This window comes from Beta vulgaris, chromosome 5 (genome assembly GCF_026745355.1).
Source record: "Beta vulgaris subsp. vulgaris cultivar EL10 chromosome 5, EL10.2, whole genome shotgun sequence".
Lineage (NCBI taxonomy): Eukaryota > Viridiplantae > Streptophyta > Magnoliopsida > Caryophyllales > Amaranthaceae > Beta > Beta vulgaris.
In genome coordinates this window covers 58,170,013-58,188,417 of record NC_079206.1, presented here as the reverse complement: position 1 = coordinate 58,188,417, position 18,405 = coordinate 58,170,013, and the positions used below count along the sequence as shown (strand labels likewise).

At 37.5% G+C, this 18,405-nt stretch overlaps 2 protein-coding genes across 5 annotated transcripts; one reads left to right on the top strand and one right to left on the bottom strand.

The window, feature by feature from the left end:
* Positions 1–4,181: 4,181 nt before the first annotated feature.
* Positions 4,182–11,142, bottom strand: LOC104884853 (F-box protein At5g03100). 4 transcript variants are annotated; one of them, XM_010669557.4, is made up of 6 exons: positions 10,770–11,142; positions 10,155–10,254; positions 9,976–10,049; positions 8,956–9,864; positions 7,772–7,916; positions 4,182–4,496 (listed from the first exon to the last, which is right to left on the bottom strand). In XM_010669557.4, the coding sequence occupies exons 3-5, from the start codon at positions 10,033–10,035 to the stop codon at positions 7,899–7,901; spliced, it is 987 nt and encodes a 328-aa protein (XP_010667859.1). In that variant the 5' UTR covers positions 10,036–10,049; positions 10,155–10,254; positions 10,770–11,142; the 3' UTR covers positions 4,182–4,496; positions 7,772–7,898. The 4 variants fall into 4 exon arrangements, with proteins under 4 accessions (XP_010667859.1, XP_010667860.1, XP_010667856.1 ...); XM_010669558.4 differs by having other exon boundaries at positions 9,976–10,046; XM_010669554.4 differs by lacking the exon at positions 10,155–10,254.
* Positions 11,143–15,976: 4,834 nt separating this feature from the next.
* Positions 15,977–16,981, top strand: LOC104884854 (uncharacterized). Its single transcript, XM_010669559.1, has one exon. The coding sequence runs from the start codon at positions 15,977–15,979 to the stop codon at positions 16,979–16,981; it is 1,005 nt and encodes a 334-aa protein (XP_010667861.1).
* The last annotated feature ends 1,424 nt before the right edge of the window (positions 16,982–18,405 follow it).

Here is an 18,405-nt window from a genome sequence, read left to right as displayed (position 1 = left end):
CGCGTGCGAAAAATACAAGTGATACTATTATTAAAAGAGCAGTTAAAAGTAAATATATATAGAAATATATTGCTTATTTTATTAGATGAGTGCCATTTTTTTTTATCTTTTATCCAAAGTAAGTAGCGTATTTCCTCTTCCATTTTACTAGATTACATTTTAAAATATACGAATGATTTATGTCAATATTTTAAAGTCTTTAATATTTTATTTACCATTTATAAATCTACATAACATGATTTAAAGAAAAGTATCATAAAATATACATTTCATTATCTTATATTTTATCAATTTTTGATGCAATCATGAAATATATGTATGTATTAGTAACGATGAAATATAAACAGTCTTATTAAACAAAAATATTTCTTGCATTATCCACGGGGTCCAAAAACTACATTATTATGATGGTTGGTCCATAACTAAGGTGGAAAATGTATTTTCACTTTAATTTTATATATTAAATTATATTAGTACATAGGATAAATTATTTGTCGCTCTTTTTTATGTCTTAAATATTTTATTTAATATTTATAAGTATTTACACCATGATATTCAAGATTGTATTATCACATGTTAAATTTATGAAACAAAAATTTTCATAATATAACTTACAATTCAGATAGTTTACCAGTTAGCTATATATACAAATACATGCAAAAGTCCCATTCTAATAATTTTAAAGATGATTTGCACCCATTACAGGAAGAAAAAAATGAGAATAGCCACGAATTTACATATTTTATTTTATCCATTAAAATATCAACTTGAAAAGTTAAATTTTCGTAAAACCTCACTTTTTTCAAAAAGAAAAAATAACTGCCTTTTTCATTGCTTTTTTTCTTCATAAAAAAAGGCATAAGTTCCAGATAAAGGGAAAAGCTTGCAATGAACACAACTAATTAAGAACTAAACGATGTATAATTATGGATGCGTAAATCCTAAATAATTTCAAATAACAAAGCTAATTAAAATTTGAATATTACAGGTAAATCAATTTGAATATGTATTAGCATATTTGATTAAACAATATAGAAGAAGCAATGAACAAATTCTAAAACAATATAGTAAAACAGTATAATGAAATTTATGATTGAAGAGATAAGTGATAACTTGGGCGACGACACAAGATAGAGGGCAACATGAATAAAACAGTAAATCCTTGAAAACATAAATTAATAATTGATAACGGCAAGAAATCGTCTCAACTTGAACTCAATTCTTTATGTCCCTCTTCTCTAAAATCACCTTCAGTTCCATAGAATTCATCAGCTCGAATATCAAAATAAATTAAAGAAAATTAAAACGACATGCAAAGTTGGGGGATTGCACTTCAAAGTTTAACAAAATCTAATAAAAGATAGAGAAGTTGTTTGCTTTGCCTGAACTGTCCAAAATTGATGTCTTCCTATTTAGATTTAAGGAAAAAGGATTGGGATCAAGAATTTTGTTGGATGCTTTTTTTAATGGATAAGGAAATTCAGTAGAATAGAGGATGGTGATAGCCGTAAACATAGCGTTTGAAGAGAATATGGTCAATATTACCTATTTGTGTGTTTGGATATATATATGATTTAGGAAATAACAAGTGGGACCAGTTTAACGAGAAAATACGTCTAGGAGTAAGACAAATTATCTATAAGAAAAAACTTTACTAAAAGTTAAAAAAGATTAGCAAAATTATTTGTTAAGTTAACTGCACCATAGAGATTAAAATTATTAATGAATATGTCATTTATTATAAAATAAATGAAACATGGGGCCTGGGGGCGAGGATTAAGGAGAGGATAGAGATAGAGAGAAATAAAAAGAGGAACTCATGTGATGAAGATAGAGATAAAGATTGAGATAGAGAGAAGTGCTCCCTCCAGGTTTTATTAGTTTACCCACTATTTTCGGCATAGAGTTTTAAAAGAAATAGATATGTGGGTCATAGAAGGAAAGATAAATTATTAATTTATTGGCATATCGTATTGTGTTGTGGGCCAACAAAAGTTGAGTGCGAAAGTAAAGATAATAATAAACAAGTAGTGAGACCATTCCAAAAAACAGAAAAAAAAACTGTATAAGCTAATAAGGGACAACTCAAAAAGGAAAGTGGGCAAACTAATAAAACCAGAGGGAGTAATTTTCAATTAAAGTAACGTGTCATTTATTATGAAACATCCTAAAACAGCAAGTGTTTTGTGTATTTTAGAATGAAAAAAATATATTTATTAATTAAATTACGGCTGAAGTTCTTAAAAATTTCTAATACATAATTATAAAAATATCTTTTAATCCTCAGATAAGTTTTATGGGAGTGTAAATATTTGGGTATTCGTCACATACAGTTGAGCTAACATTCGTAACCGTAAGGAGTAATTCGTTGCAAACTTTACTTAGATGGGTAACACGTACTTTTAAATTATTTACCCAATGTGATGATTTTATTATGTAACATAGTTAATATAGTTAATTGTTTAGTTTACAATTAAATTTGTTTACTATTTTATTAATTGTTTGTGAATTTGTACATCATATTAATATATCACATTTGAATGCAACCACTTTTAAAAAATAGGCAATCATTACCATTAAAATATAAGTATATTTACTTAATAAAAATTTCCCGTGCATTTTGCACGGGTCCAAAAACTAGTTAACTTTAATAAGCATGAGAAAAATACAATTTTAGTACCTAAAGCCCATTAGCCCGCGGACTAGCCCACCCTTTTAAGTGGGCGAGTAAGAACAACGAAACTTGGCCCATTTTAAGGGCCGGGCTTTTGTTAATTAGGCCCATTGGACAATTTTTTCTAGCTAAGCCCAACCCATATCTCGCTCAAACCCAATTCAATATAATAAGAAAAATTTGCACAAAATCACCTTAAGTTTTCACTTATTTAGAAGTGAAAGTATTGGGTCAGACCGTCTGACCATAAATTATGGTCAGACGAGACCAACCCAACGCGTCCTTCACGCTCGTTCTTCTACCGTTTCGTATTTAAATAACTCAATTATCTTGCTCACTCATCTTCTTCCACCTTCAGGTCTGATTGTGAGAAAAAGAAAAGTATATTAATTTTGTTAGGTGACGAAAACCATATCTGAACCATCGAACACATATGTTGAACCCAAAATAGTTGAAGAAGAGCCAATTATTGTTGATTCTGCTTCCTTCGGCGAGCCGGTGACTCATTGCATATGATATTTCTTTATCCAGTTAGCAAGACTCTAGAAACAAAGTAACTTCAGACACAGAGAAAGGTCGGCGAATTCTACGTTGTGTCGTCATCTCAAATCCTTACATTTTTGGTTTGCTGGAACCCATAGATAATGCTTGGGAAGTACCCTCAGGGAGAGCAACTAAAGCACGGGAATCAGTTGCACCTTTCTCAGTTTGTAATGATATATTTTTGTGAAACTATAAAATACCAGGGCTTTGAATTTTTTCAGTTCTAAGAAGGAATGAAGAAGAAGGAGAAAGTGAGAGAAAGCAGAGGTTAGTGTTTTGTTTTCTTTTCAGTTGGTCTATATTTTCTTTCAGTTGGACTTTCTTTTCTTTCAGTTAGACTTTCTTTTCTTTCAGTTAGACTTTATTTTCTTTCAGTTGGACTTTCTTTTCTTTCAGTTGGACTTTCTTTTCTTTCATTTAGACTTTCTTTTCTTTCAGTTGGACCAACTGAAAGAAATAATGGGCCAACTGAAAGAAATAATGGACTAACTGAAACAAAATGAAGACTACCTGAAGAAAAATGTAGACTACCTGAAAAAGAATAAAGACCAACTGAAACCCAAGTAAGTCTAACTGAAGCACAAAAACCCACTGAAAAACAAAGAAGACTAACTGAAACAAAATGAAGACTACCTGAAAAAAAATTGGAACCACCTGAAAAAAAATGAAGACTACCTGAAAAAAAATTGGAACCACCTGAAAGTCGTCCGACCAAGATTATGGTCGGACGAGTCCGACACAATACGTTCTCTATTTAGAAACTCCCACCTTTATGTTTTTTTCCCCTAAATTTCCATCTAAACTTTACAAAACCTTTATAAACTCCCACCACTTAACGGATTTTGCCAAACTCCGTTAGTGGTGGGACCCACATAAGTTATTTCTTTGTTTTTCCCTCCAAGCAACTCACTTCCCTCATTCATCTCTACAAAAATAATAATAATAATAATAATAATAATAATAATAATAATAATAATAATAATAATAATAATAATAATTAAGATGGTATAATCAACTGAGCCTTGGGATGCATCATCTTCAAGTTGTTAGACAAATCTTTTATATTTGGATAATGTACTTCCCATGTGGGGCTTGGACGTAAAATCACCTGATTCAATGAGGGGAGATCCCTAAGTATGGAGTAATGCACTTGTGCTACTCTTTGAACATCCCCATTGAACCTCACTAGTTCAATCACCTTGAGTTGGTTGTGAAGACACTCTGAGCTTCCTGTAGTCCACCAATCCTTCTTGTAATCACCAACGAAATTTGGAGTAACCTGGGGTCACATCAAAATGACAAAACGAAAATTTTGTCAATTCTTCGTTATAACCCCAAACTTGTCAGAAAAAACAAAACCACACAACATCAATGTTAAAACAGCCAAATTTCGGATATCCGATCCGATTTTAAGATTTCGGATATTTCGGATCGGATATCCGGAAAAAATTTCGGTTTTTCGGATCGGATACGAATCGGGATTTTTCAAAAATTTCAACGGACCCGATCCGAAAATCCTTTGATCCGATCCGAAAACCCGGTGATCCGATCCAAAAAGTTCGGATATCCGAAATTTTCGGATCGGATTCGGATCGCAATTTCCCCGATCCGAGATTTTCGGATATCCGAATTTTCGGATCGGATCGGATCCGATATCCGACATTGAACACCCCTACTGCAAATCAGATTGTAATATCTTCTTTTAATTTTTTTTTAATAAGGGTGTTTTTGTAAATTTGGACTTAAAAAACTTGCTAAAATTAGAAAGTTTGTAATTGTTGCATTTAATTTGAAACTGTCCAAAATGGAAACTGTTGCATTTAATTTGAAACGGAGGAAGTATGTTGTAAATAACATGAAATTTCTTAAAACATCAAATTTTACAAATAAAGAGAAATAGGGTTAGTATATAAGACAGACAAACCACTTAACCACTTCAAGTGTGGATGTGTTCAACAGGCAGCCTTGAAGTTGAACACAACAGCAGCATCAAATAATAATGTACTAGAGATAGAATAAACAGATAGCAAGGGGCAAGGGGCAAGAGGCAGAGTTATTATGGGACTTTAACAAAAGTAATAAACATCTTAGTTTCCTTCTTGGTTGTTTGAATGAGCTTATCTTTACATTCCCTTTCCCCTTTTTCCCGATTCGAGTTACTCAAAGTCCTTTAACTTGATTCTCTAGTGTACCCTAGGGACCTAGGAAGGACATAATAAGGGTTCCCCGATTTCCCACTTCATACTATCACTACCAGCCCATCGCCGTAAACTAAACGCTCAGCTCCACCTACATACATTCCATTACACCACCTGCTTTCCACTCACCTACAGCAGCCACTTTTACATTTTGACCCCATCCTTGAAACCCAGTATCCAACAACCTCCGCAATTCCACCACCGCGAAACAACTACCACCAAAACGAAATAACCCTAAAAAATATTAATCAAAAATGGCCAAATACTCAACATATCAAAGAAAACCATAACATTGAGAACCCAATAAAAAAGAAGAAAATTTGATGAGAGACATACCAAGTAATGTTTGAGGAATGACTTTAAATGGTCAAACTTAACCGTAAAATTTCTAGATTAAGGCTACATTTTGACCACAAAAGCTTTATTCAATGGCAGGATTCAAGAAGGTGGATGTGTTGTGTTTCTTTCACACCAAAGAATGGGTGGGAAGGTGGTGATAGGGAAGAAGGTAATGGTGGTTACATCATGTAGAAGAGAATAAAAGGTAAAAAAGAATGAGAAGACAAAGCTGTCATGTTGAGAAATAGGATATATCAAGGCTAGAAGGAAAATCACCTAGATAATTTAGATTGAGTTATCATGATTTGTGATGTCATGGCTACTAGGCTGGTTGAGGTACAAAACGTTATGGCTGATTCGTTTCCCAAGGTTAACATCACTCCCACACGCTCATGTACTTGAGGGTGAGGGATTGGAGTCACACAAGCTCTTGCTCAAGAGAAAGATAATTTAAGTGATGATGGTTGTTTCTCCCATGGAATTGACAAATACATATGTTTATATATAGAATGGTTACAAAAACTTAAACCACAATAATATGAATATGTAACGTTGAATATTAATGTGAAACATTCACTCCAATAGCATCATCTTTAAAACTCCATTAAGAGGATCATAAAAAAGCATGAGTTATAAGTTTCTATAACAACCAAAAGAGAATCCCCAGAGAAATTAATTATGGCCTTAAAGCCATTCATCCAACATGTCATAAGTCATAAATTTTCCAAGATGAATTTTGGTGATAATGGCTGCCCGACAGTGGGTAGTTGTAATTGATGGTTGGGCTTGAGAAGATGTTGAATCTCATCAAATAAACCTTTTGTTATGTCCATTTTTTTATCCAACCAAACACAATAATGGGAATAATGGGTTCCCCTTTATTCTTTCCTTTCATAATTCCTTTATGGTAAACCAAAGGGCACCTAACAACTTTCTTTGGAAGGAAACACACGGGAGGGAAAGTGAGGAATACAAAGTCCCTCGATTGCATACAAAATAAAAGGGAAAGGGAGAGATGTAAAGAACTGACTTGATATGATTATGACGGAATGATAACGACAATAACTTTAACTGATATAAACTGATAATACAAAATATAAAATTAAGTACAAGCTTTCGAGAGCCTTGTTTCTCTCCCAACTTCAGGCATTCAGGTGGCTTGAAAAATCCTAAAAGAAACTAAGTCACATGATTTTGCTTAATGCCTTCCATCTCTTCCATTTTCCTCTTTTAATACCATAGCAAGTCAATCAATCATTAATTTCAGCAAATCCCATCCCATGGAATTCGTCAATCTTTAACTACAACAAATCCCATGAAATATTCTACCAATTCTTAGGACATATTCTTTTCAACTTATATCAGATCAGATCTCCCCAAATCTCATCAGAGCTTATCCCTCTAATAGTTTCAAATCTCATAAGATCAGATTAAATCTGATGAAATTAGTTGAAAAGAACAGGCCCTTAATATTCTCTTTATTATTCTTACTACAATATTTATTTTCTAACTATTCTCTATAAAATGATCAACTCCCAAATTACACACATGATTTTCTTAGATCTAAGGCTGGTTCAATACAAAGGAAGGGAAGGGAATTTATTAACCCTCCCATTCCTTCTTTAGTTTGTTTTCGAATTAAAGTGTAAGGACCTACTTTTCAAACAACTTTAATAAAAAGAAAGGGTGAGCAACTAGTCTTCAGCATAACATGCATGACAATGTCTAAAGTATTTTAGCTACCCAAATAAATACTCATATGAACAATATTGGAAGTACTAATCCTTAATATGACACTTTTGCCCATTCAAATTAGCATAGGTTCCACAATAACCAAGTACATCAACTAGAGATCCTTCTCATTACATTAAAAAAGTAAAATTTGTATTGTGACGTGTCGTGAGAGGTGATAGGGAGCAACAAGAAGTATAGGGATAAGACTCATAAGAGGCAACACCTTTTAATATAGCATAGAATTTTCAACAAATTATAAATAGTTCAGTTGAGAAAAACTCACCGAAAGTGAAAGTCTTGTCAGCAGTGGACAGTTTTTCAGAAAAGCAGCACAGCAGTTATAAGTGTTCTCAACACTGAATCCTCTCACTGCTATCTCCAATACTCTTAGATTTTTAAGGACAGGTAGTTCAGGTAACTTCATCACTCTGAAAAAAGAAAGAACACTGAATAAGTGAAATGTAACTCCTATAAACAAGGCTTAAAGTGAAGTGTCACATTTAATTACTTTAGTATCGCTATATACAAGGCTTAAAGTGAAATGTCACATTTAATTACTTTAGTATCTCTATAGAAATCCTGTATATAAACATGGCAACGTTGTCAGTAGCTCCATATAAACGTTGCCAGTAGGGATGGGTGGACTCATTCTAATGAAACCATATATCTAGGAAAAGTATTTGAAGGGTTGGGCACATCTATACAAATACTACCTCTGTTTTTATTTAGTTGCAACAATTTCTACTTTTAGGTGTTTTTTATTAGTTGCAACATTTCTCTTTTTAGGAAAGCTTTTGGGATAATTTGACTATATTACCCTTACTTTACCTACTCTTCCCATTTAATTACAATACTAGTAGTAGGGGCAAGTGGGTCAATTATACTCTCTTTTCTCATTTCTTAAAGTTTGTGCAAAAAGGTGAATGTTGCAACTAAATAAAAACAGAGGTAGTATATTAAAAGGCGTGCGAAAACAAGAAACTGAAATTGCATAGTATAGGATTTGATCCCGAGACCTCAAATACATATACTAAAGTTCTAACCACTAGGCTAGGTTGTATTTAGTGTTATTATCATAAAGTATTATGTTAAAAAATTTTCTTACCCGGGGCATAGCCCGGGCCTAATAACTAGTTTGAATTAAACCTCCACATATACTTATCTACAATTACCCAAGAACATTTCTTCCGGGATGATACACATGTACATTGTTAAGTTCAAGGCAATAACTTGAGGCAGTGTGATTACTTTTACCATTTGCACCCACGACTATCTTATGGTAACCAGTGGGTGATTGAAATAACAAAAATATAACCTGAAGGAACACTAGTGCCTTGAAGTGACATAGGCCCATTGACGCACCAACATGTGGTACCAGTATAAAGAAGAGCACCAAATGAAGGAATAAGGATCAACTACAGTATACCAAAAGCCCAAAACACAAAATGAAAAGACGCGAAAACTAACCAGGTATTTATCTGAGCACGATAATTCCAGCATGAGCGATTCCACATGTTTAATATAGCTAGAGTATTTCCCGATGTTTTGAACAAAGTAGGAAGCATAGAAGCCACAAAGAGAAGCATTAACCAGTTGTGGGGCTGTCTTAAAAGTTATGGGAATGTCGTGCCCATCATAAGTAAATGATGCAACATTGATGGCATGGATCTCCATCCACTTAAGTTTGCGACAGCAAATAATCTTCAAGCATTTGAGTTGGGGCAAGGGACCAGGGACTTTCAACTTCGAAAGGGAAACAGAACGCTCAACGTGTAGTTCTTCGAGAACAGAACACTTGAGCAGAACGTAGTGTATAGCCTGACTTGTAACCTCTACATTATTCAAAGAAAGCACCTTAAGAGAAGAAAGATGCAATTCAAATTTTCGGAGCAAGGGGTTGGTGATGGTAAAATCTACACAACTAGAAGTGATTTCGGCTGGAAAATCCAGCTTAAGCCTTTTGACTCTCTTTCCAAGAGCAAATTTCACCCACTTATTTATATATTCTTCTCCTATTGTTCCGTGCAATTTGGCAAACACCTCAAATTCTTCAATGCTTCGACCCTGATGCAAGCTCAAGACGCGATTGACCCATTGTATGAAGTATAATCTTTTCTCAGAAAATGAGTGCTTGTCATCAAGTCGTCTGGACCATATTGGGTGATACATGCGTAAACATCTCTCCAAAAAAGAAGACTCTTCTGAGTAATGAAAATCCAAGGTACCAGTTGTGTATGTCCACAAATTTCTCCACCTTGGAGATAAAACACTAGTCCTCACTGCTTCCTTAAGCCTCAGTCGAGATAGTATTAACACAAGTACATCATCCGGCAGCTCGCTGAGCCTGTCTGCGGACTTGCACTGCTTCCACTGGAACTGTTAGTTCCAGATACATAGCACAATGAGTTCATCATATCATAAATTTAAAAGTATAGTATAGATATAACAGACATTATTATCATATACTTAAATTAAACTAGAACAGACCGAGTGATCTTGCATCTGGCTCCCACATCTCTTCAATACTGGTGCATAAGGGTTCTTCATCGTCTTGTGCACTGCTAAACACCAGAATTAACAAAACAATTAGAGACAATATATAATACCCAACGGAATACAAAAACATTTGCAAAACCGAAAATCAATAAATCAATCAAACCCCATACCTTCAATCCTAACAGTAATTGAACCTTTAGTTAGAAAAATCACAACTTTTAACAACTTGCTCTCCAGTTCAGCTCATCCCAGAGAATAATAACTTCAAACCTTAATCACAAAAAGATTACAACTTGTAACTACTCTTCTATCTGCCTCAGCTCAAATAAATTTGATTCTATAGTTTTTTAGAACTTACATATAAATCAGAAAAATAAAAACTTTTAGCTACTCTTGCTCTCCACCTCAACCGCAACAATTTATGTAATTTTTTTGTAAAATTCAAAGCTTAGTTAGAGTTGATAACACAAATATCAAACAGAAAAGGGAGAAAAAAAAATCAAACACTATCAAATCAGAAAGATCAAAACTTTCAACAACCCTTGCTCGCGGAATTGGCTCAAACAATCCTTATATATGAAAGTCAAAGCTGCAACAGAAATTTTGACTGCTCTTCTATCCAAATTAGCTCTAATAAAAAAATTCTTTTCGATAAATTCTGAAGCATTATTATCTAGCTCAAACCCTAACCATGAAATCAAAACTTTACCCAAACATGTTAAATAAAGCCCCTAATAATAAACAGGAACGAGAAATTGGAATTGAAATAGACATAAAGATCTGACCTTTGAAGTCTCTGACACCAAAATCAAAGTGCTTCATTGTTTTTTTCTTTGATAATACAAAGTCCTTCATTGTTTTTTTCTTTGATAATACAAAGTCCTTCATTGTTAGGATAAGCAGGAAGACCAGATGAAGATGCAGCGAGTCAATAAAGGTCTCTCTTTTCTTTTATGTTAGATATAATAATATAAATATGTAAGATAACTGATTGCCTCGTCGGTGCCGGCAACGACAAAGGGTGATCGGCGGCGGCGGCGGCGGCGGCGGCGGCGGCGGCGGTGCATAGGAGAGGACAGAGAATGGTTTATGGTTAGGGGTGAAAGAGGAGAGATAGAGAAATCAGTTTTGATAGGTGCGGATTCGAATTTTTTCCCTGAGTTTTAATTCTACAAATATGCCAAAAATAAATTCTCCTTAAAAAAATTTCATGCGTACCGTCTACGTAGGATGGCACACGAAAAACTGTTTTTTTTTTTAATTTGTTTATGTTTCAGAAGGCTGTGAGTGATGGAGAAGAGGATGGAGAATCGAAGATTGAAAGTGAGAAAAAACTGCTGGAGTGAGAAGGGTTTGAGAGGCGTATTCAAGACTTAGTTAAATGCATTAATGTAATTTTCAACAATAAACTCCCTTGAAAGACAGGAAACGCTCTCCCTTGAAAGACAGGAACCCTAACCCTAGGCGCACGTTTTCGATCAATTATGGCTGGAGAACTAATCGAAAAGTGCCAAAATCTTCGAATAAATGATGCGGAATCATCAATACTGGAGATTGGTGAACTGGACGATGGGATTGATGAGGACCAGGTGTCGCTGGTTCTTGTCGGACGCTTGGTTACTGAAAGAAGCTTCAATATTGAGGCTTTCAAAAGAACAATGATGCAGGCATGGTCGGTGAATAAAAGACTGGTCATTCGGATGATCGGTTCGAATCGTTTTGTTTTTCAATTCTTCCATTGGAGGGATAAGGAGAAAGTTATGGACGGTAGACCTTGGTGTTTTGAGAATCAGCTTCTAATATTACAGGACATTGATGGTGAGGATCAGCCGGCGGATGTTCCGCTAACCCATTCACCCTTCTGGCTTCGCTTAAAGAACCTCCCCTTTAATTACAGATCACCGGCGATTTGTAGGGCGATTGCTGGAAAAATAGGACAAGTTATGGAACTGGAGGATGACAATTTAAATCTTGATAATTATCGAAGAGTTAGGGTGCTGATGGATGTCGCTCAACCACTGTGTCGTTACCAGGATATCCAAGGTAAAGATGGGCGAATTTTCCGTATCGAGGTGGCTTACGAACGACTCCCTTTCTTTTGTTTCTTATGTGGGACTATTGGACATGGAGAAAAAGAGTGTGTTAATGTGGATGATGATGAACCGGAACATTGTATGGGGTGGGGGAAGTCGCTAAGGGCAACCCCTAGGCGTGGAGTTAACAGAATGCTCGAAGAAGTTGAGGAAGTCAAATCCTGTAGGAAGAACCTTTTTATTGCTAAACCTCGCCCATCCGGGAGGACAATCAGCGCTGGGAGTGCTATATTAGGGGAAGACGAGGAGGTGGTCGAGAGAAGTGAGGTTAGGAAGGTGGAAAAGGTAGCCCCGGAGGTGGTTGAATGTGAGAAGGGACCGATTGGTGTAGAGATGTTCAATAGGGGCGAATTGGGACTTGATCAAGAGGGTGTGGAGGAGGATGGTGGTGAGAGGAATATAGTGGCGAGACCTGAACTGGAGGTGTGTGCTGAAAGAAGGACGGCATTGCCGGTAGGCGGTCACCCTATCAACATTGATAAGGTGCGACGCGAAGGTGGAGAGGTGAAGCGAAATGTTGAGGGAGGGGAGATGGATGGGGCAGGTGAGCTTGGCTGGACTATAGAGCGAGTGAACCCTTCGTCTGGGGCAGCAGAGGGAGGGAAGAAAAAAGGACGAAAGTGGAAGAAGGTGGCAAGGGAGCAAGGGGATGGGATGGAAGGGGTAGAATATGATGTGGTGACTTTGGCCACAGGAGGGAAACGTGGGCGTGTGGAAATCGTAGGTGACGGAATGGAGATAGGTGACACAAAAAAGAGTAGATGTGAGGAACATATTTCTGGATGGCGAGAGGCGGGATCTGCCGAGGAGCAGACCCGCCCAGCTCAATGAGTCTACTTTGCTGGAACTGCCGAGGGATGGGCAACCCTTGGTCAGTTCGTAGGCTCCGGAAATGGAGCCGTGACATTGCCCCTGACTTGATATTCTTGTCAGAAACTATGGTGAATAAAGAGAGAATGGAGGGATTAAAAACCTCTATTCACTGCTCGGTTGCGTTTGGTGTGTCTAGTCAAGGCCGATCTGGGGGCCTATGTGTTTTTTGGAGAGAAGAAAAGATTAGCTTTAAACTGGTTTCTTACTCCCAACATCATATTTGTGGTGACGTGGTGACGGATAATGGTGTAGAGTGGCGATTCGTTGGAATTTATGGTTGGGCGGATGGTTCTTCTAAGCACCATACATGGACTCTTATTAAGTATTTGTGTGATGAGACGGAGCTCCCTATTATTTTCGGTGGTGATTTTAATGAAATTTTATCTTATGATGAGAAAGAAGGGGGAGCACAAACTGAAAGGAGAGATATTAATCATTTTCGGCGGGCGGTGGACTCCTGTAGGCTGCGGGACCTTGGTTATGAAGGCCAATGGTGGACCTGGGAACGGGGGAGATCCCCTAATACGCGAGTGAGAGAACGACTGGATAGATTCATGGCAACGTCTGAATGGTTGGATATGTTTCCCCGGGCTACGGTTTCCCACTTGTTACGTTATAAATCGGACCATTGTCCAATTGTGGTGCGGTTTACCCCTAAGCAGCGAGTACACGAGCAGGGGAGAAGGGGCTTTAAGTTTGAGACAGCGTGGCTGTTGGAAGAAGGATGTGAAGGAGTGGTACGGGAGGCATGGGATAAGGCAGCAGGGAGTAGCGTGCTGGCGAGAATAGAGGAGGTTGCTGGAGGTTTGGTGCGCTGGAGTGCAAAGAGTTTAAGCAAGTTGGCAAAGCAAATCGAAAATACTGAAAACAATCTCAAAGTTGCCCAACAACGGAGAATAACTCCAGCAAGCTGTATGGAATGTAATAATATCGAGGCAAAGCTTGATGAGCTTATTAGTAAGCAGGAAGCTTACTGGTATATGCGGGCGCGAGTTGCGGAGGTTAGGGACGGGGATAGAAATACACGCTATTTTCACCATAAGGCTTCACAACGTCGGTCCCGAAACAAGATGAAGGGGCTATATGACGCAGATGGGGTGTGGCACGAGGATGAAGAAAAACTGGAGGAGATCGTGACAGCCTATTATAACGGCCTCTTTGCTTCGACGGAACCTAATGATGAAGATATGCAGCGAGTTTTACAAAGTATGGGACGAAATGTGTCAGACGAAATGAATGCGGAGCTGTCCAAACCGTACACTAAAGCAGACATTTTCGACGCACTTATGCAGATGCAGCCCTGTAAAGCACCAGGTCCTGATGGTATGCATGCAATATTTTTTCAGAAATTCTGGCATATAGTAGGTGATGAGGTGTCGAATTTTGTGATTAACATTCTACATGGCTCTGCTATCCCTGAATATGTGAATAAAACAAATATAGTCATGATCCCAAAAGTGAAAAACCCAACGGAGGTGTCCCAATATAGGCCTATCAGTTTATGTAATGTGGTGTACAAGCTAGTTTCAAAAGCGATCGTTATTCGACTGAAAAGTATCCTTCCTGCCCTGGTGACTGAGAATCAAAGTGCTTTTGTACCTGGACGGCAGATTACAGACAACGCCTTAATAGCTATGGAATTATTTCATACTATGAAGTATAGGAACAAATGTAGGAGGGGGGTGGTTGCAATGAAACTTGACATGAGTAAAGCCTATGATAGAGTGGAGTGGGGTTTCCTGCGGAAGCTACTGCTAACAATGGGTTTCGATGGAAGATGGGTGAATTTGGTAATGAACTGTGTCACATCAGTCACTTACTCTTTTGTGATGAATGGTCGAGCCAAAGGTGAAGTGAGACCTTTTCGAGGGCTCAGGCAGGGGGATCCCCTATCCCCCTACCTGTTTATAGTGGTAGCTGATGCTTTTTCCCGTATGCTTACTGATGCAGTGCAGGAAAAAAGAATTCATGGAGCAAAGGCCAGTAGAGGGGGGCAGGAGGTTTCTCACCTTCTTTTTGCAGATGATAGTCTACTCTTTGCAAGAGCTAATCGACAGGAATGCTTAGAAATAGTTGATTTACTCAACAAATATGAAGCAGCATCCGGGCAGAAAATTAATTATGATAAGTCGGAAGTTTCCTTTAGCAGAGGGGTTAGTACTATTCAAAAAGAAGAATTGATGAATCTTTTGCAGATGAGAATGGTTGATAGGCATGAGAAATATTTGGGTATCCCTACGGTAGCAGGGAGATCGAAAAAAGCTGTATTTGGTGCTCTATTGGATAGAATATGGAAGAAGTTGCAGGGATGGAAGGAAAAACTATTGTCACGTGCAGGGAAAGAGGTACTTCTGAAATCTGTTATACAAGCCATGCCTACTTATCTGATGGGAATTTATAAATTTCCAAACTGGGTCACAAACACTATTGCCTCGGCTATGGCACGCTTTTTCTGGGGACAATCTGAAGTGAAGAGAAGCACACATTGGAGGAGCTGGACATCAATGTGCGAACTTAAATGTCTAGGTGGACTAGGCTTCAAGGATTTAGAGGTGTTTAATGATGCACTCCTTGGGAGACAAGCCTGGAGAATTATGAAGGGAGGCTCTACGTTACTCGGGAGAATAATGAAGGCGAAATATTATCATAGGAGTTCGTTCCTTGATGCGCCGTTAGGCTACTCGCCCAGCTTTTCGTGGAAAGGGATTTGGAGTGCCAAGGCACTCGTTAAGGAAGGGATGATATGGAGGGTGGGAAATGGTACCAAAATTAATGTGTGGAGGGATCCATGGATAGCGGATGAGGAGGGGAGGTTTATTACAAGCCCAATGGTTGCGGATGTTGAAAGGGTCCAGGATTTGATGAATGATAGTCCTCCAGCGTGAAACATTGAGCTCATTTCTCGCCTCTTCAATGAGAGAGACACTAAATGCATCCTTGCTCTTCCCCTTAGCGAACGTACTGTAGAGGATGCTCTCACGTGGGCATTCACGAAGGACGGAAACTATTCGGTCAAGACGGCTTACATGCTGGGTAAGCGATTTAATCTGGAGGAATTTCATGAAGCATGGGTGCTGTTGTGGACAGTGGAAGCTTCTCCAAAAGTCCGACTATTTCTTTGGCGCATTTGTACGGGGACCCTTCCAACTCGTGCACTACTGAAGTATCGCCATATGATAGATACCAATTCTTGTCCATGGTGTGGAGAGGAGGAGACGGCTTCCCATGCGTTATTTCTATGCTCGCGGGTGAAGGAATTATGGGAGGAGGTAAGTGTTCCACAAGCACTGGAGAATGTGGCGCTTAAACCGATCATGGAGGTGGTAGCGAGCTGGGCAAAGATCGAAAAGAAACTACAGCGGAAAGTAGTTAATTTAGCATGGTGCATCTGGACGGAAAGGAACGAGAAAGTGTTTAACAACACTACCACAGCTAACAGCATTATCTTGGGCCGAGTGCACCGTCTAGTGCAAGAGCATGAGCAGTATGCGACGAAAATATATGGAGGTATCCGAGGTGGTGTGCAGGAGAGTGCAAAGTCGTGGAAAGCGCCTGCAAGGGGGGTGATAAAGGTAAATTGTGATGCGTCGTTGGCGTGTGAAGGCTGGGTGGGTTTGGGAGTCGTCGCAAGGGATTCAGATGGGCAAGTCTTGTTTGCGGCAGTCCGAAGAGTACGGGCACACTGGCCGGTGGAAATCGCAGAAGGAAAGGCACTTCTAATGGCCATCCGTATGGCAAAAAGGTTTGGTTATGACCATGTGGTGTTTGAATCAGATAGTCAAATCCTCATTTCGCGCCTCTCGAAAGCCATGGTCTATTTCTCGGATTTGGATACCGTTTTAGAGGATATTCTCTTGTCTAGCAGTTATTTTTCTTCTTTGAGTTGGTCTCATGTGAAAAGGGATGGCAATGCTGTAGCCCATCACCTTGCTAAGATAGTACCATTTGGTGTAGAACAGATATGGGAAAACCACAGTCCTGTTGAGGTTGAACCCTATGTTTTTATGGATTATTTATCCAAAGATGAATGAGAATGGTACTTGATTTTCCCCTCAAAAAAAAAAAAGACTTAGTTAAATGCGTTTTTATTGGGCTTTATTGTCCAACGCAAAACATCCAATCCCTTTACTCATTTGTGTCGCATGATTTTTGGCGTCCGACGCACATCTTTGGATACAAGATTTTGCATCGCATCAAAGGCACGTTCCACGCAAATCTTTGGATCTCATACACCATATGCTTTAGTCATGTGCGTTTATACCATATACCATATACCATATACCATGTACAAACCGACTTCAATTAGTAATTTCGGGGAGCTGATGAAAATAAGCTCTTGAAATAATCTGGGTTTATCATGATTCTCATAGGGTTTCCGCCGTCTCGAGCAAGATCTTCATCATTTCCGAAGAATGCAGTACCCAATAATTGATACTGGCTTTCCATGAAGGTAGTGTTTATGAGAGCCAGAATGAGAGAGGATCGATGTGTTGCGAATAGTGAATATCATTATATTAATGCAAGAGTGAGGGAGTGAAAGTATGTAAATCATTCCTACTTTTATAGAGGTGGTTGCCCAGTTGCCTTGAAAGAAATATGGATAAGGTTCCTTGCATAATATCAATATGACAATATGGACCAGGATTTTTTTTTTTTTTTTTTTTTGAGGGGAAAGAGAAGTGCATTAATCAAAGGGACAATGTGTATATCGACCAGGATCTCATATACATATAAAAAAAGCTTAAAAGAATAATGTTATTAATAAAAAAAAAAATAATGTCTTGGGAATCAATTCAGTGTGAGTTATTTTCAACTTGAAAACAAAATTTTCTGGTCTATTTTCAAGAAATAAAGAAATGAAAAGAACTTAATTCTTAGTTCACCTCATTTTTAGATTTTATGGGCTTATTTGATTGGTCAGTATAATTTATATATATACTTAACTTTGAATTGTTTTTCTCGAGTATTATGAGTATTAAAACCTCATTTACGTTTTTTGGGGTATTGTTAATCGAAACTATCCTAAGCCGTCTATCAAATCGTTGTAATTGTTGAAGAATTTTTTTTTTTAGAATTTCGATGAAGTCTAGATAAGCTCAAATCAGGTCTATTCACTTTCAATTAGGCGAAAAAACTTTAATGGGGACTAATAAGCTTGCAAAATAAAGTCAAATAATAAATTATAATCAAGGCTAGATAATTTTTTTAATGATTCCTTAACTTGTATGTTATTAATCCCCCTATTATGCTAGACAAAAGTTACATGCGAGGGTCCACTTCAAATTATTTCCAATTTCCAATTTTTGGTTCTATGAATGTAAAAATCATCTGATATGTGGGGTATAATTAATGAACATAAAATTAGTCATACTTATATTAAATATGTCAATTTAGAAAACTGACAACAAAAAACTAAAAACTATATTATTATGATGTATGCCTTAGTTTGATAATC

Excerpts from the sequence above, each read along its gene's own strand:
- LOC104884853 (XM_010669554.4), bottom strand. The coding sequence starts at position 10,872 with ATGAAGGACTTTGTATTATCAAAGAAAAAAACAATGAAGGACTTTGTA. Across the intron at positions 10,050-10,769 it reads TGGTGTCAGAGACTTCAAAG|CAGTGCACAAGACGATGAAG; the intron begins GTCAGATCTTTA and ends TCTGGTGTTTAG. Across the intron at positions 9,865-9,975 it reads GCCAGATGCAAGATCACTCG|TTCCAGTGGAAGCAGTGCAA; the intron begins GTCTGTTCTAGT and ends TGGAACTAACAG.
- LOC104884854 (XM_010669559.1), top strand. The coding sequence starts at position 15,977 with ATGCTGGGTAAGCGATTTAATCTGGAGGAATTTCATGAAGCATGGGTG.